Source organism: Microtus oregoni, unplaced genomic scaffold (genome assembly GCF_018167655.1).
Source record: "Microtus oregoni isolate MIOR12 unplaced genomic scaffold, Mior012 000064F_ref0000363, whole genome shotgun sequence".
NCBI classification, from domain to species: Eukaryota; Metazoa; Chordata; class Mammalia; order Rodentia; family Cricetidae; genus Microtus; species Microtus oregoni.
In genome coordinates, this window is record NW_024543874.1 from 8,166,129 (window position 1) to 8,192,331 (window position 26,203).

The 26,203-nt window shown below is 41.1% G+C and overlaps 1 protein-coding gene across 5 annotated transcripts in view; it reads left to right on the top strand.

Annotated features, from left to right (window-relative positions):
* Positions 1 to 1,099: 1,099 nt before the first annotated feature.
* Rbm33 (RNA binding motif protein 33) overlaps positions 1,100 to 26,203 on the top strand; it is a 110,484-nt gene continuing 85,380 nt past the window's right edge. For 4 of the 5 annotated variants that reach the window (XM_041640538.1, XM_041640539.1, XM_041640540.1 and 1 more), the window contains exons 1-3: positions 1,101 to 1,643; positions 14,791 to 14,869; positions 20,326 to 20,374. In XM_041640538.1, the coding sequence (XP_041496472.1) occupies positions 1,601 to 1,643; positions 14,791 to 14,869; positions 20,326 to 20,374 (171 nt within the window). In that variant the 5' untranslated portion in view covers positions 1,101 to 1,600. Of the gene's footprint in view, positions 1,644 to 14,790; positions 14,870 to 20,325; positions 20,375 to 26,203 lie in introns of all 5 variants that reach the window. The other variant, XM_041640541.1, reaches the window with a different exon arrangement.

The following is a 26,203-nucleotide window of genomic DNA, read 5'->3' on the forward strand; positions in this document are numbered from 1 at the left end:
AAGGTACTGGCCAAGAAGTGCTGTAATTAATATAGTTTCTGTGTAATTATTTCGGGTCTGCGTGGGAAAGGAACAAATAGTTTCTGCTTACACAGGTGTCTCTAACCCAAGACAGTTACTTGGTTGCTTTGAAACCTAGACTCTCTTGGATCAAGGGAATGGCACTTTTTCCCAATTGTAAACTCTGTCTGAGTGCTGGGATTAAAGGAGTGGGCCATTACTCTGCCCCCCCCCCCCCATTGTGAATCTTTTTAAAGACGTCTTTCTCAAGATCGCCACTGAAACCATCTTGAAAAAACCCGAGTTGAGCATCCCATCTTGCACAGTGCAATTAGTGACAGGTAACAAGGGGTTCAAGCTGTTTAGATATGAATTTATTAACGTGATTTCTGACAGAAACCTAGTTATTCAATGAGGCGACTGGTTAGGCTTACTTTTATTGGGCAAAGACTTCATGAGGTTAAATTAAGGTGTTTTTTTTAAAAATTGTTTTCTTCTGGGGCTTTTTGTTTGTTTTTCGAGACAAGGTTTCTCTGTAGCTATGGAGCCTGTCCTGGAACTAGCTCTTGTAGACCAGGCTGGTCTCAAACTCAGAGATCCGCCTGCCTCTGTCTCTTGAGTGCTGGGATTAAAGGCGTGTGCCGTCACCACCCTGATCTTGTTTCTTAAAAGAACATCATTTATCAACTGCTTATAAATTTATTTATCATCTCCAATATTTTATGAGGAAAAACTTAAGTTGAATTTTATAGGGCACATTCTTTCAGCCCCCATGACTTCGAGTGACACTTGCCTCTCCGGGTCTGCAATGCTCAAGTGACCGGCCTCCATCCCGGCCTCTCCAGGAGGGCACCTAAGCTGCCCCTCGGCCTTGTTGGCTACCGTCTGCCCCGAAACCTCCTCTTCTAAGGCGTCAGGCCTGGGCGCTTCCTGGGATGGGAGGCTATGACACCTAGCTAGTGGCGCCCCAGGTCCCCACACCGCAACACACCTCAGCCCCTTTCCCTACGCTCCACACGTTCACCGTCTCAGCTGGCTCGCGTTAACGTGAGTGCGCGTGCGCGCCGCCGGCGTTCCCGCGCCCCATCCCTGATCGCGCGAAAGCCAGGCTCGTCCGTTACTGCCGGGGACAGCGCTTTGGCTCCACTTGCGACGGCGGCCCGGCCGTCGTAAAGCGCCGCCGTGCCGACTGCTGCAAGGAGACTTAAGTCAGCCTCCGGTTTGACTTACGGCGTGCAGCCGTCCCCATTCCTCCAGCTGAGATCCTTGCGTTTCTCGCCCGGCGGAAGCCGTCTCCCTTAGCGCGCGCCGCCGCGCTCTCCCGGGCGGCCGGGCTCCCGGGACCTGGGCGGCCGCCCGCCGCCAGCCGGCTCTTCCGCCCGCCTTCCTCCCGGCGTGCACCGCGGCGCGGCCATGTTGCCGTAGTGTTGTTTTCTTTCTGCGGAGGCGAGGGGCCGCTGCGAACCGAGACGCGCGGGCCTCGCCTCTGCTCCCTCGCGGGCGCCGGCCCTCGCCGCTCCCCCGCCTCCCCGGCCCGCACCAGCGCCGTCGGCCCGCCAGAGGCTCGGGGGACGGCTGAAGGCCGGGCCCGGGGACCACCATGGCGGCCGCCTTGGGCGCGGGCGGAGGAGCAGGCGCTGGAGGTACGTGGGCCGCGGCTGGCGCAGTGGGCCGGGCAGCCTTTGTGTAGGGCCTTTGGGTCGCCCCGTCCCAGCCGGAGCCGTCCTGGGCCTGTCTGTGCCGATCGGGCCTGGAGCTCAGAGCGTTAGGCCCGCGGCGGCGCCGTGAGGTCGGCGGCAGGCCCGGGACGGGGTCGGGGGTCGGGCGGCCCTGGCCATTTCCAGTCTTCGTGCAAGATTCTCCCTGGGCAGCGGCAAGCAGCCCAGTCAGAATGCAGGAGACATTCCGCGGCTTATTAGAGTGCTTTAAATAAACCCATTATCATCTGAGGAAAACGCATGAGTGCTTGGCTGTGTGATTGAAAGGGATTAATACAGGGGTACAGAGGTTTAGTTACGGAACCAGTTTCTTGAGTAAACGTTTTGCAATCGTAAACGGTATGGAAAGACTAACGAGTTTTAAGTAAAGCCACATTTTGTCGAATGAGAGTGTTTTAGAATAATGTGAACAGTACTTTAAAATGACGTTTCAGGACTTGGATTAAAGGAGACCCTTGGATACTTGAACTATTCTGCATATTCCAGAGGCGTTTTGTGATGCTTCCAGGTGGGCGGGCATATTAAACCAACCCTGCTTAGGGATTCTGGCCCAAATACCAACGTATTTGTAAGATAAACGCAAAAATAAAACGGCAGAGGCTACATGCCAGAATGTCGTTTGTGGGGAGGATGTTGGGCGGTCTATGTCATTGTCAGCTTACATGGATAATTTTTTTTTTTTAATCATATGGATCTGAGGCTTTCTATTTAAATGTTTAAATACATTTTATCTGTCTTACTTGATCAGAGAAGGTAAAAATTAAAAGTTTTATATGTGAGTCTCAGTGTTATGGAAGCCCTTAGGTCAAAGCTGTTTTTAGTGAATTTAATTTTCCATTTGCTTTTAACTAATGTGCATTGAGATCTTCCAGAGGCTTTGTGGAATATAAAGACATGACACTGATGATATTTAGGGACTGTGTGCTTGTATGTTCTTTTAAGTTTCTCATTAAGAATTTTTAAGATAGTAAATACAGGTCAATAGCCATATAAACAAGATTTTGGGGCTATATATTAAGTTTTAGGCCAGAAACTTTAAGGGTTGTAATTTGAGAGGGCTAGGTAGGTGTTCCGGAAGTTTGGGATTTTTCTTTCATTTTTTTTTTTTTTAATGGAGCTAGCGTTGGCATTGCTTAGACCGAGGCAGTTGTGTATGAGTTGGTCCCTGGTACTCACCAGCCCTGCAGTCCTGGAACTACCTGTGCTCCTCACTCCCATGTGCTCTGCTTATAGGGCTGTGTCCTGATTCAGCAGGTTCAGGCTCCTAAGGGAGAAGACCTTACTGGAGAAATCCTTGACTTATATTTTTTCCCATCTCTGAGCCTCCCTTTCCATCTAATAGTACTTGTGTTTTCCCTTGAACATTTATATTAATCTGTAATTTTCAATTTTCCTCCTTTTGAATAACTTATAAGACCTGTGAGAAACATGTCTGCCTGCATTGCAGGCACCCCAAGTTCCTGGCCCATAGCATGTGTTCAACAAATACCTGACAAATGAATTAGAGATTGAAATGTTTCCTTAGTAAATCTGGAAAAAAATTTCTGTGTCCTTACTTTTGTCCATCAGATCCATGTTTGCTGTATAACCAACAAAACCATTACATTGGAAATATTTGCATTGTAGATAGTATCTTTATATCTAGATTGCTTACTTTATACTTCTAAATTAGCATATTACCTAGCGTAGTGGCTTTCTGGCTTTTTCTAGTTACAGCTCACATTGCCATTGACATCGTGATATAGTACTTGTGCAAACTTGATGGCTAGTTCTAGTGGGCACTATGTGCCAAGCTCTCAGTTTCTGTTTCATTACATTAAAAGGTTGTGTACCTGGTTTGGGCTTTTAATTCCAACACATGGAAAATCGAGGTGGAGATGTGAGTTTGAGTCCAGCCTGGATTGCATAGTGAGACTCTTTCTTTGCCCTCTCCCTCAACAAAATCTGGTTGTAGCGTAATCTGACTTCGTTATTAAACTAAATCCATTAAATATTCCAGAATTGTCAGTTAAAAATCATTTTGTGTATTGTAAGTAGTTGATGTTTTTGGGGGCCAGTTGGTGGGGGTGGTGATGGTGATATTTTCAGTGTTTATAATGGAGCCAGAAACTAATAGAATCTCTAGGTGGCCAAAATAGATAATGACAGAAGTGCAGTTATGTCGGTGTGAAACTTGGGTGCTTATAGGTATACAGAATGCTCTTAACTTTAGTACTTCTGTAAAGATATTTGCTGTTGCAAGTAAGGGTGGGATAAGCACGAGGGCCTTGCTGTTAAAGACAATATACCTTACTGGTAAAGAGAATATTGGACATTGGAGGTTAGCATGAATGCAGAAGTAGGCTTTAAGGGCACATATTGTAGAGCAAATAATACATTTCAAGATCTAGTGCTTACTTTGTAGTATAAAATACAAAATCAAAATGAAAAGTTGGAACATAAATTTTAGCAACATTCCTTCCAGCTGATTTGTATGTTAAGACCTAACAGTTCATAAAATAGTTCATGAACGTTAGAATCAGTGTCTTGTCTCACAATGTGACAGTATTCTTGGACCTTAAATATACTAATTCTGTAGGTGAGGAAAATGAAATGTGCTTGTAAATTTTTTTTCTTGGGTTGATCTTACTGAAGAAAAAGATTGAATTAGGAATTTTCAGACATAACTACTAGTAGTAGAATAATGAGCCCAGCATCAACATTTTGATGTTCTTTGACTCAACAGAACTTACTTTTTTTTTATTGTTTTTTTGGCAGTTTTTCTGTATAGCCCTGGCTGTCCTCTATATGTGTCCTCATTATATAGAGCATACTCACCTTGAACTCAACAGAGATCTCTGCCTCTGCCTTTAAGTGCTCGATCTATGACTTACATATGTCCCAGTACCAAATATGGCTCAAAATTGAATTTAATGGGTTGTCAAGATGGTTCACTGGGCAAAGGCACTTGATGCCAACTCTAACAATATGAGTTCCACTCCCGGAACTCACCTGGTGGAAGGAGAGAACTGACTCCCTAGTTGTTCTGTGACTTCCTCATGTGTGTGGTGTCATGCACCCACAATAAAGAAGTAAACTTAGAAAGTGAATTTAAGCATCTAACTTCTGAAACAGCCTAGCTAACTGTAAATGTGCTCAGAAAGCAGTATTGACAGTATTAGCCTGAGAGATGCTGAGAATTCATAGTTTTTGACCATGCTCCCTTTGGGTAGGAAGTCTGTGGAATACATTAATTTCTGTGTGCCGATTGTTAGGTGGTGTGTGATAGCTTAATTTTCAGCATTTTTAAACCCCCTTTTTTAAAGATTAATTTTTTTATGTGTATGGATGTTTTGCCTGCATTTGTGAGGAGTCTTGAAGCCCTAGGGCATCAGACTCCCTAGAACTGCAGTTATGGACAGATTTATGTGAGCCACCATGTAAGTGCTATCAACTGAACCTGGATTTTCTAGAAGAGCAGCCCTTAATTGCTGAGTCATCTCTTTAGCTCCCTTTTAAAATGTTTCATCAAAAATTGGTGAGTGGAGAGGACTCTATAGTGTTCTTGTTGTGTAGGCCTGCTAGTGGAAAAGGATCTTCAGGTTTGTTTCTCTGATATAAACTTTGGAAATTTTAAATTTTATTTATTTATGAGACAGTATATTGTGTAGCTCTGCCTGGCCTCTTGAATTCAGAGGTCTGCCTGCCTCTGCCTTCCAGGTGCTGGCATTAAAGGCATGTGTGTCATCATGCCCAGTTATTTTTAAGATTGCTTTTTAATTGTGTTTGTATGTGTGTGCACACTTGTGTGTGCGCGTATGCATGGAACTGTAGGTGTCAATGAAGGCCAGAAGTTTTGGATCCCCCTGGAGCACAAATTACAGGTGATTGCAGGCTGCCCAGTGTGGGTAGTGAGAATCAAATTCCACTCCTCTGCATGAGCAATGAACTCTTAACTGCTAAACCATCTCTTCAGCCCCTCCAGCCTAATTAGCTTTTGAAGGATAGTTTATCAGATGCAGAATTTCTGCTTTGCAGTCTTTCCTCTTTTTTTTTTCTGCACGTTAAATATTTCATCTTAACTGCATTCTGAGCTTTGGTTTCTGATTAGAAATAGACAAATATAATCAAGGATCAATTGTATGTGAGGAGTCATTTCATGAGGATTTCAGATCCTTCTTTGGCTTTGGTTTTGAGAGAGTTTGGTCTTAATGTATATGATTGTTGGTATGGATCTCTTAAGTTACTGTTGGAGTTCACTGAGTTCCTAGGGTGTGTAGGCTCATATCTTTCATCAAATTTGGAAATTTGGGGCCATTTCTTCAGATCTTTTTTCCTTTGTCTTCTCTGTCATTCTTCAGTGCATGTTCTGATACTCTGGATGGTGTTTTTAGGTTCTCTTAGTCTTTCTTAAGTTTTATTTTAATAATTATTTTTCCTTTAGACTATAATTTTAGTACTTTTTTATGACTCAGTTTTGGGACTGAAAACAGGTCATATTGAATGTTATAATGTAGTAGTCTGGGGAATTTTAGGATGTATCTGTTCCCCTGGCTGCTTATTACTTGTGATTTGTCTGGTTTTTAAATAACTTTTCCAAACTGATTTCACAGAGACTGCTCTTTTTATGTAGTTACTTAAGTCTCCACCTGCCATCTTAGTGTTCAGCCAGCGAACTGACATTTTCTTATATTCCTGGAAACTAAAATAATAAAAAGCCCACCCTGGATTTTTAAATTGGCTGAAATAATTCAGTGTTCATTAGGCCATCTAGGACTCTGCCTTACTCCACCTCCTGCTTACCCAGAGCCCAGTCAGCAGCGAGAGATGTAAATCTGGATTCTCTCAGGTGTTATCTGAGAGTGTATCTGGACCTGGACACACATGAGGTGCTCTTTGAAACCTTTTCCTTACCCTCCACCTCCTGTTTTCCAGGTGTTTTGGTGTGTGCACTGTTTCTTTTGTCTACAGTTGGTCACAGTTGCTTTGGACCACTACTGCCTAGATTGCTACTTTAGCTCTGAGCTCCAAGAGGGTAAAACAAAGGCAGCCTCTCCGTTTACCCCAGAGATCCAATGGGCAGGTCTCAGTGCATAGTCAGATGCTTTGAGGGTGTGAACCAGGCACTCTTAGCCTTAGGAAGCCCTTGGGACATTGTGTACCCTGTTGCTGCTGGACTGGGGAATGGGTTTGCTGTTCTGGTGAGGGAATTCACAGCACTCTGTGCTGCAGCTTAGCAGCTGTTTTCTTTTTTTAATCTCCCAAGTTTTTGCAAGTTTTTTATTTTATTTTATTTTTTTTTTATTTTTAAAATAAGATTCCAAGGTTCAAGGAAGGTTGATTCTGGCAGTTTGTAGTTTTTGTAAGTTTAATGTTGCATCATTGGCCAGACAGGTTCAGCACTGTCTTTAGCAAGTTAGAAGAATTTTTTTTTTTTTAATAATTTTTTTTATTAAGAAAAGAAGAAAAAAAACATAAACAAAAAACAAGTTTCCACCTCCTCCCAGCCTCCCATTTCCCTCCCCCTCCTCCCACCCTTCTCCCCCTCCTCCCACCCTTCTACCCCTCCCCCCACTCCTCTCCCCCTCCCTCTCCAGTCCACAGAGCAGTCCAGGTTCCCTGCCCTGTGGTAAGTCCTAGGTCCTCCCCCCTCCGTCCATATCTAGGAAGGTGAACATCCAAACTGGCTAGGCTTCCACAAAGCCAGCACATTAAGTAGGATCAAAACCCCGTGCCATTGTCCTTGGCGTCTCATCAGCCCTCATTGTTCGCCATGTTCAGAGAGTCCGGTTTTATCCCATGCTTTTTCGGTCACAGTCCAGCTGGCCTTGGTGAGCTCCCAGTAGATCAGCTCCACTGTCTCAGTGGGTGGGTGCACGCCTCGTGGTCCCGACTTCTTTGCTCATGTTCTCCCTCCTTCTGCTCCTCATTGGGACCTTGGGAGCTCAGTCCAGTGCTCCAGTGTGGGTCTCTGTCTCTGTCTCCATCCATCACCAGATGAAGGTTCTATGATGATATGCAAGATATTCGTCAGTATTGCTCTCGGATAGGGTCATTTCAGGTTCCCAATCCTCAGCTACCCAAGGAACTAACTGGGAACCTCATGTTGGGCACTTGGGAGCCCCTCTAGGGTCAAATCTCTTGCTCACCCTAAAGTGGTTCCCTTAACTAAGAATTGTGGTTCCGTGCTCCCCTATCCACCTTTCCTTTATCCCAATTCTCCTGATTCCCCAAGTCCCCCCTCCTTCCCTTTTTACAGTGACTATAAGGTGTGTTTGTCACTCCCCCATGTGTGTTATATATGTATTCATGTGAGTGTATACTTGTGTGCATGTGTGTGGAGGACACTGTTTCATGCATCACTCGCCACCTTTTTTGAGACAGAATCTCACTGAACATGGAACTCATCCACTTGACTGAGCTAGCTAGAGCTTGAGGGATTTTCCTGTCTATGCCCCATCCAATCCCCTAGCATTGGGGTTACAGATTCAAAAGCTTCTGGTCCAGTTTTATGTGGGTACCAGGGATCTGAACAAAGTCTTTATGTTTGTGTGGCAGACTTCATCATCTGAGACATCTTCCCAGTTCTTGAGTATAGTTTTTCAGATAGATATGGAAAATGACCACCTTAGAAGGTAATCCTGTGAACATGTAAGCTATTTTAAAGGGTACTTTCTCGGTTGTGTGATTACAGATCAGCTCTGGCCTTGTAATTGGACTGCTGTCCTAGACAATAGTGCTGCATTCTGGTAAATATTTGCTTACAAAATGGGCTTTCGCTAAATTTATATAAACATGTATCAGATGCTACTTGTCCCATGGCCAAAGTTCGCTGATTTGTAGATTGACAATTACTAGACCCCCTGCCTCAAGCTAACCCAGTGGTCTAAAAAACAAGGAGGAATTAATGAGAAGAGTAGGTAAAAGTGTGCTCATTGTAGGTGCCAGTTATCATATGGTAGAAACCTCCCAGCAAGGGGCATTCAGGTTTGCTGAGGAGGAAGGGTGGTCCCTCGTTGAACGAATAGCTAGTGCAGGATTTAGACAAGAGCATCAAAACGGGGAAGATAGTGTCCCCTTTTGTTTTATTGGACACTCCCTGTTCTTTTAACATGGTTTAAGCCGAGTTGTCTTTCTTTATTTGTGTTCTTCATAACTGGTATAAACTGGCATGGCTGATACAAACTGGAACTTTAAAAAGAATTTTATCTGTAACCTGAAGAAATGGAAAATGAGTGGAGAAAAAAGAACAGAGACAGGTTTCAGGGCACTTAGTTTGCCTCTAAAGATTTTGAGTTATAATTCTTCCACTGAATACAACACATTCAAGATGTCCATGTTATAGCACAGGACAGAATCATCCCCCCCAACATGTGTGCATGTATACATGTGTGTGGAGGCTAGAGGTCAATTTCAATGCCTTAGTTACTCTCCACCTTTATTGGACAGAGCCTCTCACTGAAGTTGGAGCTCTTTGCTTGACTAGACTGGCTGACTCTCAAGCTCTAGGGATTTAACAGGATGGATGCTGCTGGGTCTAGCTTTTTATGTCAGATGCTGGAGATCAAAAAATCAGGCCCTTATGCTTATATGGCAAGTACTTTATACCCTGAGCCATCTCCCTAGTTACAGAATTTCCTTCCTTTTAAATAATTATATGATCCTCTGCTGTGTGTATAAAACACATTAAAAAGGCAAACGTTTTTTCCCCTGACTGTACTTGATTTTCCATCTTTTGTTACTATAAAGATACTGTTATGAGCACTGATGCACAAATAACTTCAAGCCCTGTATTGTTTCTTTCAGGTATATGAGTTGTCACACCAGTTACTGGTTTTGGAGCCCATTCTAATAAAATGACTTTATCTGAACTAGTTATATTTGCAAATTCTTTGCTGTTTCTAAATAAGGACACATTCTGAGGTCCTAGTGATGAAGATTTTTTGATGGGCACTAATTGTTGTATGACGGAAGGAAATCTTAGACATTGTTTCTGGTTCCTATTCATGAAATTCTTAAAGATCTTGGAATTTTTTTATCTTTTTATGCTAATGAAGTGAGTGGAGAGGGGTTTTATAGCTGTGGAAATGGGAGTTGGTTGTTTGCAAAACTAACCATGTGTGTTTAAGGAGTTAGGACTTTCAGCTTCAACTCCTAACCTCCCAGGAATGCAATCCCAGTCATGCGCTTATGGTGGACACATCAGTGAATAGGAGGGTGGCATACTCTGGCTCTTCACTAACTAACTCCTCACTCAGTTGTCTTTGTAAAATTAAAAGATAGCTTGACTTGTAAATTGTGATAATTTAAACAGTCACTTTGTAACATCACTACTTCCCTTTAATTTTGACAACCCCAGAGTTAGGACTCCATTCCACACACAGTACGCTTCTGCTGAAGATGGTAAATGAGTCCAGGGTATCCACTGTGATGCTCGGGCAGACTCAGGTTTGCAGTTTAGTGGAATGGTTCACATAGAAAGAGCTCTGTCGGGCTTCTTTTCATTCACTGGATCGTGACTTTGGAGGAGTAGATGCTGTAGGTTCTGATGGTGTCCAGTTTGTCAGATCTTCCATTGGTTTTGGTTTTGCTGTTACATAAGCAAATCTTTGCCTAGCACAAGAACAAAGATTTTCTTTTCCTGCTTTTGCAGAGTATTTATTCAGATTCACTTTGTTTAATTTTTATCATGGCCATGCATTGTTGGTGAGTCTTCCCTTGTATTGAGGTATTTAAAGATAAGTTTGTTGGGTCACCGGGAGTAGGGATTTCAGTACCCACATTAAAGAAGGGATAGAATAAATAGTCTTTGCAGAAATGGTTTGGAAGTCATTTAATGGACGACAGCTTTCATGAGTAATGGGAGAGATGAATTGTTATTCTGCTGCAGTATTTAAGACACATAGTTTTAAACGAAAAAAAAATCAGTTTGTACAAAGAACCCAGGAAAGTATGACATACAGGAGGAAAGGAAACAGGAACCACCCACTAGAAGGCCCAGAAACACTTTGAAGTAACTGTTTTAGACACTCAGATCTCTTTAAGAAACCCTAGGCCACAAAAGCAGAAACCAGAACAAATGAACAAGCATGCACTAAAAGAATTTGGAGAACAGTGTGCTCAGAAATGGGACAGAGCAATAAATTACAAAGAGAAAGCAAGGGACAGTTATAGAGTTGAAAAGTGTAATCTCTGAAATAATCTTTAGGTAGTTCAGTAGGAGAAGGAGCAAATGTGGAGAATATCCAGTTAATGGCGAAGGGGGAAAAGCCTGGAGGATCTGTGGGATATCATGAAGTGTATGTTCCTGAACACCTGCACACACCCAGGAGAGCTCAGAGAATGGCAGTCAAAGGCTAAGTACCTCCCAGATTCAGATGGAAGATATAAATCTGCATATCTAAATAGCACAAAGTTGGGTAGCTTGGTGGGAACTGATTTATAGTCAGGAGACTAGAAGGTCCCTAGGGAATCTGGATACCATACCCTTATAGTTTTCCAACAGTTTTCCACGGTACTTGTATTTGGCCTTACACGTCCTTTCTCTTGTTTATGTCTTATCTACAAATCTCTTAACAAGGACACCAGCCATTGATTTAGCATTCTCTTAATGTCCGGTATTATCTTCACTTGAAATCATTTTCATCTTGTTTCAAAAAACAGTGACAGGGAGTCATTTTCACACACCTTTTTGTAGCACATAATTCAATTACTGTGGATCTGCTAGCTACAGAGATCTTGCTTGTGGTTTTCTGTGCATGTTATTCTCATTTCTGTGAAGGATAGCTTTACAGAACATAGGCACTCCCAGTTCTGTTATCCCACTGCAACCCCAGCTCCTAGTTCTGATGATGAGCCTCATATTCGTGGTTACCTTACAATGATGAGGCCTCTTCTGCTTTCCAGATTTTCTCATTGCTTTTGGCTTTGGGACATTTTAACTGGTATGTGTATCTCTTTTGATTGTGTGGTAAATTTGTTGTGCTTTTCTAGATATGAAAACTGATTTTTTTTTAAAAAAATTAAATTTGGTAAATTTAAATTATATATTTAGATATTTTTCCTGCTCCTTTGTACCCTCTTTCTGGTATTTCTTTTGTGTGTCTATTCATTGGATAGTGATGGTCCAAATTTTCTTCAGTAGTGGTTATTTGATGTTATTTTCTATTTTGCCAGCTTGAATCTTTTTTTATGATCCCTGTAAATGATTTTTTTTTTTTTTGAGGCAGAGTCTTACAGTGTAATCCTGGCTGTCCTAGAACTTCATATTTTTGGGTAGCCTCAAATTTATGGCAATTTATCTGCCTCAGTTTCTCAAGTCAGTACTAGTATTACATATGTGCTACCATGCCTGGTTACTGGTTACGTGCATGCGTGCACGTGTGCGCGCATGTACATATATGCTCACATATGTACCCGCAGGCCAGAGAATAATTTGCGAGAGTTGGTTCTTTACCTTCACCTTTATGTGTCTTCTTCTGCGGCCCAGTGACAAGCACCTTTACCCTTGCTGAGCCATTTTGCCAGCCCTCATTATTATTTTTAATTTCAAGATTTATTTGGTCTTGTGCTGGTTTGCTTCTTTATTTGTCCTTTGCTATGCTATTGCTACCTTACTTTTTTATTCTTCTGGTTTCATTTAGTTCAATGAAGAAATATATGTGATGGCTACTTAAATGTTTTTATGAACCTCTCACAAGTAGTTTCTGTTGCCTGCTTCCTCCCATCCCATACATGAAGGGTTATACCTTTTTGTTTTTTTTTTTTTTTGATGTCTGCTGTGTCATAAGACTTTTCCTGGGGAGAAGAAAGACACACACATACACACACACACACACCAAACTACTTGCCTACTTACCCCAGATAAGAAACTCATAACAGACCAAGGTACAGATACCACCACCAAAGTCTAGCTTGGTGAACCACTGAGTTTTATAGGGGTTAATTAAAGGAATGTGGGTGAGAGGTTTCTTACAGAAGCAGAAAATGACTCAAAGACAGCTGTATCACTAAAGCCCACCCCAGCCTGGGTGACAGTTCCCAAAAACTGAAGAGCCTGGAGCTCACTGTACAGTTTGCAGGCAGCTTATTGTGTTGGAAAGTGCCTTTTCCAAGTGACTCAGTTGGTCTAAACCTTTTCTGTGTAGCTGGTCTGGTCTTTTCAGCTTGACTAGTCTGATTGTCTGAGTGACTTTCAGCAGTCTTTATTGTTTACTCTTAGGAGGGAGGGGCCTGGTGAATCTGGTTAGTTTTAGGGACTTTCTGAAGCTATTTTGAATTACTTAGCTTTGGCTTAAGGATTTTTCAACAGGATGAACTATTTCATTTCGATTTTGAGGAAACTGCTATGCAGCAATGTCTTGTGTTGTGACCCCCCCCCCCCCCCCCCCCGGCTGATGATGGATATTTGACATTTGAGATAATACCTTGGAGTGACTGTGGGTGCTGGTTTCCCTTCTCCGTCTCTCTGGGTTTCTTACTGTTCTTTGCTTGTTGATTCCTTTGCTGACTGCCTATCACCTACCAGTTGTTGAAAGCTTCTGTTTCCCTCTTCAGGAGGGATATCTGGGTTGAATGTCCCACAGGTGGGGCTTGGTGTGGGAGAAAGGTTCCTTCCTCACTGATATCCCCCTCAGCAGCAGGTAGATTGGGGTGGGATGAAAGGTACCAGAAGTTCTATCCCCCAGTGAGAGAACCAGGAACAAGAAGCTCTGATTTTGGAGGAACAGTGAGTCTGCCATAACTATGAACAAACATGTAGTGAATTTCTGTAATATGTCTTTCATAGGTACTTGTTCTTAGAATCATCTCAGAGATTTTACATAGTCTTTGGAGTCTGTCCTGGAACTTGCTCTGTAGACCAGGCTGCCCTCAAACTCACAGAGATCCACCTGTCTCTGCCTCTTGAGTGCTGGGATTAAAGGCATGTGCCCCTACCACCTGGCACATAGTCATATTTATAACAGGTTTTTTTTTTTTTTGAGACATGGTCTCACTATATAGCCTTGCCTATTGTGGAATTCACACTTTGTAGACCAGGCTGACTTCATAAAGATCCACCTGCCTTTGCCTCCCAAATTCTGGGATTAAAAGTGTGCACCACTACACCAGCTAAAAACAGTTTTTAATCAGTTTCTCTCAGGAGTCCAGTCAGGTGATGGTTGATATGATTGATGGTTTTGTTAGAACCTTAGTAGTTGATTTTCCGGTCTGAACCAGAGAAATGCTCTAGGCAATAGGAATTTGTGTCACCTATCCAAGTGTTCTGGACTTGGATGGACTGCGAACAAACCAACTGCTGCCTCTTTCTTTGCACCCTGTCCCCAACTTAAATTTCAGTTCTTAGTGTTTCCTAACAATAAAAATAACTACCAAGTGCCTCTCCTATTATAAAAATATATTGTCAAATTTAAACTTGTAGCAAATTTGTGAGGTAAAGAATAGGTTGTTGTTGTTGTTTTTGTTTGTTTGTTTTTTACAAGAAAAGAAAAAAGAAGGGCTCTATTTCTGTTGTTCTTCTGAGCTATCTGGTGGCCTCTTGCCATGTAGAGATGTGAGCTGTGCTCTGTGTGTAAAATTTGCACTTAGGACTTCATATGAAGCAAAACACCCACTGCTGCCTTCTGTTGTGAGTCCATGCCTTAGCAGTCAAACTTTGGATATACCAGTAAAAAACAATACAATTAAAATTTTGCCCCTTATGGTTTGACAGTTTTTACTTTTTATAAAATGTGGCTAATAAATAGAAATCTTTTTACATAGTTTGTATTCTACTTCTGTTATTTAGAAAAATGTGAAGGCTGAGAAATTATTATAGGAGTTTAATTTTTTAATAAATCATTTATTCCTTTTGTGAAGTAAAAGTTATAATTTAAAAATTGCTGTTTTCACCAAATTTTCATACCTAGTATTCAACAAATTTTTGGATTGTTTTTATTTTAAAAAAACTAATGCTTCAGCATGGCTGAGGATTTATAATTGCTATATATAGAACTTCATATCTGGAGAGTTAAGCTGGATTCCTAAGGAAGCTAGTATCTTAATTGATTGTCTTGATTTAACAAAACTGATTTGAGTGGACTCTTTTTCACAGATGATGACTTTGACCAATTTGACAAGCCTGGTGCAGAACGGTCCTGGAGAAGAAGAGCTGCAGATGAGGACTGGGACAGGTGTGTGCACACTTGGACTGCCCTAGGGTGTCATTGTGATGCCTGTGATCATATGAGGGATACAGAGATCTTTACCAAAGATAGTGTGCTGGTCCTTTCATGCCTTGTTTTATGCCTTCTGGGCTGATGGGAGTTCTCTTCAGGCTTCACAAGTGCCTGGTCCAAGCTTGTGTTGTAGGTAACTGAGGAGCATGAACTTGCTTTCCTCTCTGTTTATAGGACAACACCACAACCATTTGGATGTCTCAGTACCTTTTGCTGTATATCCTATCCAGTAGTTAGTGACTTTAAATTTTTTGCCATTTCAATATGTATTGATTTTTAATTTTGTTTTTCTACTAATAGTGTCGGTGAACGTAGTTGCTTAGTAGTCCACTCTTGCACACACATTTGCAAACAGTTGGTGTCAGCTCATTGTGGCGACTCCCTGGGGGGGAATCTCTACTTTTAGAGGAGTACAGGAGATGCACAGGCTGGCTGTGTTGGGTCCTGAGGCCAGTGAACAAAAAATATACTAGGGTTATGTACTAATTTTGTTTAAGAGCACGTACCTATAGAAGTTTACAGAATGGTTTACAGTGGAGTCTTTCATGATCAACATAAGGTTGGCTACCCTTTCCTGACTCATTCAGTGCATCAGTCTGGATTCTAAAGAAAGGACTGTTAGGGTGTGGAAGAGATGTATCTTATTTATGAGGTTGATGGGGGTGGGTATGTATGTATTGTATGGTTCTGACAAAGTTAAGTTTTTAACAATACAGTTGCCTGAAATTGATTACATCAGTTGATATTTAACTTATTCAGACTTACAGGCACACGTGAAAGTATAATATATAGTACATTGAACCCACTGTACTGACACCCAACTTGAGAGATTATCAGTTTTTAATCTGTACAGTCTGCTAACCCATCAAATCAGTAGTTTCACCTGGAAGCACTTGAATTATTTCTTAAAATACATAGTGTTTACACATACAGACATACTGAGTCCAAGAGAAATCCCTGACTATACATGCCTAGCTAATGTTCATATTTCCCATTACCTTTTATGTTTGCATTTGTGCCTGTGTCAGTGTATTTTAATACAGTGCAGGTACATGACTTTTCTATAGTTTGAATTTATATCCAGATAAAGGTCTGTATTTTAAAGTGTAGGTTTTTTCCATTTGTGTTTTCTGTTACTATAGTGAAGTGCTTGGACAGTTAACATAGTAAGTTTTGTGTTTTGGCTCATAGTTTTAGGGGCTCCAGTTCAGGCCCATTAGCTTTGGGCCTCTGATAAGGAAGCGGCACATGCCAAGAAAAACTATTCATATTATGAGCCAGGATCATACCCATATCCCACCATCCTCTGTGAACCTTCCAGGGACCTCACACTAGGCACTGTCTCCTCTGAGTCTCCCCAGCACCACCCTGGAGACCATGTCTTTAACTGAGTCATGGCCTTTGGAGACCATATATCAAAACTGAAGCCTTTAGTTCTTTGTGAGAGACAAAGTGATATATTTTCTAGGATTTCTGATTGACGGCTTATTTTTAGATAGCCTAACCCCTTGTGTTTTATGTAAATGCATATTTGTTCACATTGAATTCTTAGTATAGTGAGTAAAGGTGTGTGGATGTCTCTTGAGTCTGTATGTACCCACACTTCTGGAGAATTTAAAGTAGTCACAGTGGTTTTTTTCCTGTAATGTGTCTATTAACTAGGAAGTTTTTCCAAGGCACAGATTAGACAGGAGATTTTCACTTGCCCATTTCCAAAGTAATTACCTGTAACATCTTCCACTCCTGAGCATTGTTTTAGAATACTTTTAAGTCATAGACTCTTATGTCATTTGTGTTTTATCTGCCGTAGTTATTCTCTTAGTGGTGGTCACATTGTCCTAATATTCCCTCAGTCAGAATTTATCCTGGTTGGCTCCTGAGTTTGTCTGATGTTAGGATTTGTAGTTTTTGGCAGTTTCCTTCCTTCCTATTGTGCTGGTTTGTCATGGTGTGAGGCAGCCTGGTTTTATTACTCTTGTCAGTGTGGGTAGCAGTTGTCTGAAGGTGTAAGTCACAAACAATCCCACACCAGTTTGGAATTATGATTAATAGAATGGTTATTTATTTAAAGGGAAAAAAACTTACAGATCACCATCCCAGACAAGAGCCCTCTTCGCAATCAGGAAAGGAGTCTAGTAGCCTGAAGTGGAGCCGGAAGCAAGAGAGAGAGAGAAAAGAGGGCTGCCACTGCTTTTTTAAAGAGAGAGACCACATCCCAGTGGGCTGGTATCTCAGCGGCTATTGGCTGAAGGAGCGGAAGGAGCTCCCACAGCAGTTGTCTCTGTGAACCAGCTTCTGTTCCCACGTGGTCTGCAGTAGGATGTTTGAATATTCAAGGTTCTGTGTTATACATGTTTTTGATAACTGTTCAAGCATAAAACACCGTCTGTTTGCTTGCATAATGCAGAAGAAGTTTGGAAGAGTGATTATTATGAAAGCCTGCTCTCAAGTATCAGTGGAGATGTGTAAGAGGGTACTGTGATGCTGGCTCAGCATCTAAGTTCAAGCAAGGCAGGAGCACACTGAGAAGGTCTTAACTGAAAATTTAATGAATGTTTATTTGGGGAGCAGGCTTAGAGAATGAGGAGGACACCCAGATCATAAGTAGCTCCTACCCAGGCCCCAGGGAAAGGTACATCTGAGCAGCCAGGAAAGCTGTACTGGTGTTGGGGGGCTTTCCTTATACTCCCTTGGATTGGTGGTGTTGGAGGGGAGCTGATTTCTATCTTACGATTGATGACATTTCCCTAGGTCCTTTCCATTAGTTTGAATGAATTTAGAAGCAAGAGGTGGGGACAGCTTTTGTGAACCATTCCTGGAGGATATAGTCTAGAATGTGGGCAGGAGCCAGGAGGGCAGGAGACTGGGTTTTCAAGCAATGGCCATACTGTCATATGTAGCCAGGTGACTGACAACTAAATAAATATACAGTCATTAAGATTTGGTTTCTTCAACGCTGAGATTCCATTTTACACCTATAAGAATGGCTGAGATAAAAAACACTGATAACAACTTTGCTGGAGAGGATGTGAGGTAAAGGGAACACTCCTCTATTGCTGGTGGGAATGAAATGATATTCCTTTGGATATCAGTATGGTGGTTTCTCAGAAAATTAGGAAACAACCTTCCTCAAGACCCGGAAATACCACTATTGGTATATACCCAAAGGATGCTCAGCCGTATCACAAGAACATATGCTCAACTATGCTCATAACAGCATTGTTTATTATAACCAGAACCTGGAAACAACCTAAATGTCTCTCGACTGAAGAATGGATAAGGAAAATGTGATACATTTATACAGTGGAATACTATACAGCAGAAAAAATAATGACACCTTAAAATTTGCAGGCAAGTAGATAGATCTAGAAAATATATTGAATGAGGTACCCCAGATCCAGAAAGACAATTATCGTATGTACTCACTCATAAAAGTGGCTTTTAGACATAAAGAAAAACCAGCCTACAATTTACAATCCCAGAGGACCCGAAGAGAGACATACATGGATCTAATGTATATGAGATGTAGAAGGCAAGATCTGAGTAAATTGGGGGAGGGTAGAAGAGGAGGGGAGAGGAAGGGAGGGGAGCAGAGAAAAATATGTACTTCAATAAAAACAATAAAAAAAATTGGTTTCTAATTTTCAAATTCTTTTACGTGTTAGCAAAAGTTGTATATTCTTTGTAATTTTTTTTAATGTAATTTTGAACACCTCTTATTACCGTCCCAATTAGTGTGACCTGGGAACATGGTATCACCTTCTATTTTCCATTACAAGCTATGGCATGGAGGAATATTCATTTTCAAAGAGGTACTTGTGTATTTTGGTCATGTAGAATCAGGTTCTCATTTAGGGCATTGGCTGGCAGCCTTTCTTCCTGCCTTCATAGGAGGAATGGAATACAAAAAATAAACCCTAGATGTTACTGGCTTTAAAATGTTGGAAGGACCTGTGAAGAAGTCAGAAAGGTGGATTTTGTTTGTTAGTTTGTTTTCAAGACAGTGTTTCTTTGTGTAGTCCTGGATATCCTGCAACTCTCTTTGTAGATCAGGCTGACCTTGAGTTTAGAGATCCACCTGCCACTGCTTCACAGTGCTGGGATTAAAGGTGTGTGCCACCCCATCCAGCCAGAAAGGTGGATTTTTAACTCCCTGCCTCTCTCTCTTTTGTGTGACCTTTGGCAGGTTATTTAAGGTCTTGTCCATATTTCTGTTTGTGAAGTGAGGGTATGAGACTAACTACAGGGTAACTTACAGTAACTCAGAGCCTAGCATGTGAACTGAATGGTTTGTCATGGTGTTTCTAGTTCTGAAAGGCCTTTTCTCTTACAGCTCCATCTCAGAATCCTTAGAGCTCCCAGTGTTGTTCAATACGCTAAAATAGTAAATTAGTGCTGGTGTTAATCTCAAAAATATTGTTTTGACATTTTTTCACTGCTTTGGGGCCTAGATGCTATATATACATACTATCACAATATGTACTGGTGCTTAGAATGTAGAAACAGAACTGCTTTGGGAACAAAGAGTACAAATGGAAATGGGAATACATTATATACCTGAATGAAAATGGCTCTATATAAACCCTGAATAATAAAAAAAATTTAAAAAATGCAATAGAAGGTATTTTAAGCATCTTGATATGGTAAAGGCATCCTCTGAGGCCTGAGGAAAACCTGGGCCTAGTCACTTCAGCACAAGAGCATGCTGGGAAACCTGGCAGGTGACCACTGTGATTTCCATATCACACTCCTTAGATACTGCTTATAATTTTATAACATAATTTAAAATTTATTTCTTTAAAAGACTTAAAATTTTTATGTGTGTGTGCCATGAGAGTGTAGTGCCATTGGAGGCCAAAAGGGAGTGTTTGATCTCCTAGAGCTGGAAGTGAAAGTGATTGTGAACTGTCTGACATAACTCTGCAAAATCAGGAAGTGCTATGAACTGCTGAGCTACTGCTTCAACTCAATTGTTTTAAATTGCTTTTGGTTTCTGCTAGTTTGATGAGTATCGGATGATTTCTTGTGTGTGTTTTTTTCCTGATTAATGATATTGAACACTTTTTCCTTTATATCATAAGTTTTTAAAGATTAGGAGAAAGATTAGGTGATCCTTTGTATATATTTCATATTTTGCAGATTATTAAGTAGGTACAGAGGGATTAAAATACTCTACTATGCTGCTAAGCTTCAGCTGAAGTCTAGTAAGCCACCTTCTGTGTTGAACCTGGCCTTAGGTGAAAAGACTTGTCTTGTGTCCTTGAAGAATGTCTTTATTCATCCTGTAGAGAAAAGGAAGTGTAGTGTAGCAACCTGAAAGTTCAAACACCCTGGAACAGTTACTGGATTTCTGAGTGGCTTCTCCTTTTCTATGCTGTTAGGAATGACACTTTGCATTTCTCTTTACCCAGTGAACTAGAAGATGATTTGCTTGGAGAAGACTTACTCTCTGGCAAAAAGGTAAGAATTAAGGTTGCTTAAAAGAATTATTTATTGTAAACACCATCACTTGTACATGGGATGAATTTCTAGAAACCTGAGCATGGACCAGAAGTTTGTAAATGGAGTGATTGTTTTGTTGCTCTATCAAAATTGCCTTAGCACCTCACAGATGCTCAGCATGCATTCTGTCCTGGAGTTACTCCTCCAGCTCAGCAGAATGGCTGCTCATTAGTAGGTGCTGTGGATATTACCATGGGGAGCAGGCATTTTAGTTCCTGCTGTGTCCAGTGCACTCTAGCAGGTATCAGAATTGGGATAACAGTAGCATAAAAGATGTGCCTAGAAATGGGAAACAAGGGCTGAAAGTGAGAGATTTATTTTTGTGTATGTGTGTGGGGGCTTACATGGTTGGGAATACTTGTATATACGTGTATCTGGGGGGCGGTCAGAAGTTGACACTCTTCATCTCTTAGTTACTCTTCTTTTTAATGAAGCTAGGTCTCTTGCTGAGTCTTAAACTAGCTGATTCAGCTAGTCTAGCTAGTCAGCTTTCCCCATCTGCCAAGCTGTTGGGTTATAGGTGGACCATTGTGCACACGCAGTTTTTGCTTGTGTTCTGGGGTTCTGAACTACAACCCTTGCACTTGATTGGCAATTGCTGAAGTGCCTCCCAAGATACCCTAAAGTAAATGAACAGTTTTTGATTCACTAAATAGTTTCAGAACATTTTCTGTTTTCACTTAATATTCACATAATTATTTGAAAATGGTGTTTATGAACGTGTACAATGTTTATGTGTGAGAAAGAGGTTATACATATACTTGTATGTACTTATGTACATGTATGCGTGTGGAGGCCAAAGATTGCTGCTGCATGTCTTGTTCAGTTGCTTGCCACCTTATTTTTTGAGGCAGGTTTTCTCACTGAACCTGGAGATTACCATTTTAGTTAGACTGGCTGGCTAGTTAGGGAGCCCAAGGGATCATCTGTCTTGACCTCTCTAGTGGTGGAATGTAGGTTCATGCTGCTTCTACACCTGACTTTCACATAGTGCTGGGAACTAAACTCGGGTCTTTATGCTTGTGTGGAGAGCACTTTGAGCCTTCTCCCCAGGTCCTCAACATAATTCTTTATACTTCATTTTCAAGTCTTAAAATTGTTAGGACTCACGTTCTCAAGAACTAAACTGAAACTTACTACATTTGCAGTTAAGACTATTTCAGACAGTATAGTAGACTTGGATTGGGGAATCTATCCCTGTCCTGCTGTCTCTCTAACTGTTAACTCTTAGGCCTCATCAGCAGTTTCTCTAGTAACTGAATGTGACTTAGGGTTCTTCCTCAGTCAGATTTCCCCACTGTGTTCTGCTTCTGTTGATCATTAGCCTATGTGTCCCCTGGTTTTGATAGCAGTCTTCTCCATTTCAACACATGAATCCTGGGAAATAGTTAAGCTGTGTCTAAATCATAGCAGCTTTAGAAACACCAACAAGTGTTCTTTTAAATTTTTTTTTAATACATGAGTACTAACTATGTATATAGTATTCCCACTCCACCCTTTCCAACTTCTCTGGTATTTCCCTCAATGAGATCCTTTCTTTTATGTATTGGTAAATACAAACACACATATATATGACCTGCTGAGTTTATATAGCTTATATATGTATATATGTTTAAGGCTGACCACTTGGGATTAAATAACCTATCAGGAGAGCTTGTCCTGTGATTCTTTCTCTTCAGCAGCCATTGCCCTTCTTTGTTTTTCTAGGATGGGGCCTTGTGAGATATCCCTCATCCATGTTGGGATGCCAGCTGGTTATCATTGTGTGGGTCTTATTTAGATGACCATATTGTTAAGAATTTATAGGTGCAGCTTCCTGACATATAAGGAAGGTGCTGTCTGATTGCTAATTTCCTGGTCCTCTGGCTCTTACAGTCTTTTTACCCTTCTCTTCCCAGTTGTTCCTGAACCTTCAGTCTGTCTAGTCGTTGTGTTGTAGATGTATCAGTTGGAGAAGGGCATTCCACAGTCTTTCAGAAAACAACAATTTCAGTTTTCTGCATTTTGACCAGTTGTAGATTTCTGTAATGGTCTTTTTAAGCTGCTAAAAGAATCATTCTTTCTGAGATGAGAGTTGCTTTTGCTTGTGAATATAAAAATAGGTTTTTGGAATGAAGTTGAGATTTATACCGTGTGCTGTGTGGTCTTGTGTTAACTTAATACAAACTAGAGTTATCAGAAAAAAATGGAACCTCCAATACGTCCATAAGATCCAGTTGTAAGACATTTTATTTTCTTAGTTAGTGATTGATGGGAGAGTGCCCAGCCCATGGTGGTTGGTGCCATCCCTGGATTAGTGGCCCTGGGCTCTATAAGAAAGCAGGCTGAGCAAGCCATGGGGAGCAAACCAGTAAGCAGCTCTCCTCCATGGCCCTTGATTGTATTTAATGGTGAACTATCATGTGAAAGTGCAAAACCAAATAAACCCTTTCTTCCCCAACTTGCTTTTTGGCTGTGGTGTTTCATCACAGCAATAGTAACCCTAGCTAAGACACACTGGTTTTGGCAGTAGTAGGTCCTTCTAGGTCCATGACCTCACCAGCTGCAGATTAGTTGTCTAAGTGCACAGTTTTCACCTGTGTGTTTCCTCTTGTTGAGTAGGCCTTAAGTCTAATTAAGTGGTTGTTGGTTACTTTTGAGGTATAAGTGCCATTTTTGTGCCCTTGGGTTTATCTTGCTGTGCTAGTCATTATTGTAATTTGTAGGCTAAGGTAGAATTTTTAATTACTTTTCTCCATTGGCAGTTTATATAGCACCTATTAGATACTGGAAGAACTATTCCTCAGGGAGGGGTTTTCCAAGGTCAGTCCTAGCTTGATTCCTTCAAGTTTTCTCTTGGAAGTATATAATGTTTTCAGCAATGGGATCTTATCATTAAGTTTTGAGAGGCAACCAAGGGTGATAACAGCAGCATATATTGTTTGGCGAGTCTCTTTGGATCCCCAGGTTTCTCATGACTGGCAATATTAGATTTCATGGCTCTTGGAGGAGCATTATTACCCCTAGTGGAGTAATTTCATTCAAATTATTTATATATGTATATGTTTACTTGCTATATATGGATTTTTTTTTTGTTTTTGTTTGTATGGGTTTTTTTGGAGACAGAGTCTCTCTATATAGGTCCTGACTGTTGTAGAACTTACTATGTAGACTAGGCTGGCTTCTAACTCAAAGAGCCTGTCTGTTTCCAACATACCCAGCAATACATGTGTGTTTTTAGGTAAGCATAAAATAATGTGTTTCTCTCTGGCTTTTGTATTCTCCCTCTTTCCTCCCTTTTCAATATTGTCCTCTTTTTCTCCCTTTGTAGATAAAGTTGTCCCCCATTCCCATTTTCCCCTTCATAGCACTTGTGTCTACTATCTCTCTAGCACTGTCCCCTCATCTGATCCCTTTTTCTTTGCTGGTTTCTCTGGCTACTCCAGGATATGTACTCACATTAAACTTGAGTGGAAACTCAAGGAAGAAGAGAGAATGGTATAGTTGATTCTGGTGGGGCTTTACCCAGCGTCATCAGATTTTAGCGAGAGGTGGTCTTGCTTCAAAGTTACTCGCTCACTCCTTCCTGACTTAATTTGAAGAGTACTTCAGATATGTTGTTTTAATGTATAACTCTCAATGTGCTTAAGGATCTTCTTTGGCATTCTGTTGTGGTAGTTCTGGTCTCAGGGTTTGGCATTTCAAGACTATATTGCCAAGTTGCTTCCTGGAAATGTTTGATTAGCTTTTGTTCCTAATAACAGTGTGTCTTGGTATCTACCACCTTCTTTCGCACAGGTCTGATACTGCTTTTAAGAAAGAATCTTTGTCAGTGTGACTGATCTTAATGATTGCTTGTTGTTTAATTCATAATTATTTGATTTCTAGTAAAGATTGGACCTTTCTCAATGTATTTGTTTTGCAAGTTTATTGCTCTTGTTTGTGATGACACTGGGTGCCTGTAATCTGCTTTCCACTGGAACAGGTGGAAAGAGGTATGTCTTTGTAGTGATATGTAGGCCCTCGTGACAGTGGAGAGTGTCTAGGGCTGGGTTTTAATTGTGTTGAAAAGGCAAGGCTGCAAACTGAGGAAGAGGATAGGATGACTGAGGTGGAGCTAGGGTGCTAGTTTGTAAATCCTTTCTTCTGTTTTACTCTGGCGTCACCTTCATGTCCAGACAGGAGTCTCTGTCATAAGTGCCAATGTTGGAGAATGTTTGAGGACCATTTTGTACCCATCTTTAAACCCCTGATACCCCATGGAAAGTCCTTATTCTTGGGAGTTTTGGAGGGAATGTTTTTCTATCTTCTTGGGAAGGTGAGGCAAAGGATTTCACAAGCACTCACTGCCATTCTTTGTCCTTCTTTATACCTGCAAGTATTGTTTTCTTCTTGACATTTTGAGCAGAATTCTCTCAACCTTTCTGCTTGCCTGAAAATTAGTTCGCTCCAGTTCAGTGGGATTTGCTGAAAGCCATCTCTGAGTTGCTGCTTTAGTGTTTCCCTTTGAGGATTAAAGCTTTTCCAGGGAAGTGGACAGAAAAGCTCAATCCTCAGAACTGAGGTTTGACAACTACTGGGACCTATCATAATATATATTTCATTTCATTTTTTTACTTATTTGTTCACTTGTTTGATAATTACTACTTGAATGATTTTGAAACTGGTAGTTAGGAGTTAAACACAAATGCATACACACAAAGAATTTCCTTGAAGTTTAAATACGTGTGTTCCTTTGCATGAGCGCCCGCGCGCGCGCGCATACGCGCGCGCACGCATGCACACACACACACACGCATGCATGCACACACTCGCATATACCCAGAAATGACTCCTGCAGTTTAAACATACAGCATACACACAGGCAAACATACAAATGTTTGACACACACTGAAGCAGCCTTTCTTGAAGTGCACCGAATTACTAATTTTTAAGCATTTCCTAAGGTTTTATTTGCTGAGATGGAGAGTAAACTTAGGTTTGTCCATAGCAGGCATGATTACTGTGTAGTATCTGCTTCACTCTCAGAACTGGCCCTTTTGGATGGGTGGTTGTATCACTAACAAACAGCAAATTTCTTTTGGATCTGTGAGTTATTGTGTTTTCTCATACAAATCCATCCTGCTGTGTTGGAAGCATGGCTTTGGGTAGCTTATTTAACTTCAGAAGTAGATGAGGCCTTTTGAACTAATAAATTTTCTTAGAATTATTTTTGACTATCAAAAGTACTGTAATAAAAAATACACAGTCAAGTTTAACTTATTCTGCAAGATGCAGATGCCAGACTGATTGTTCAGTTAAGGAGCAGAAAATCAAGTCAGTTTCTTCTCCTTTCCCCTCCTGAAAGAGAGAGAGAGAGAGAGAGAGAGAGAGAGAGAGGGAGGGAGGGAGGGAGGGGGAAGAGAGAGAGAGAGAGAGAGATATTACTTGACTACCCTTTGGAAGGGTATGCCCCATTTAGACTTAGGAAGGCTTTTAGTAGAGGATGGAAGTTGACCCACTCCCCAGTCTAATATTGAGACATATTTAACCCAGGCTGGAATTTAGAACTCTAGCAAATCACTTTACTGTCTTTGCATATTAATTAGGTGTGTGACAACATTGAATTGAAAGAGCTGAGCTGTTACTTGTATTTTCATGTCATCTATATAGGGAAGCCAAAGATATTTTTTAATTGGTTTAATTTCCAGTCCTTAAAAGCAGCTTTTATAGGAATTGTATCTCTTGCATTATTTGAAAACTTCAGAATTTTATTTTTGTCATTGTTAGTCATTTTATGGCTATTCTTCTGGGTGTTTTGGTGGGAAA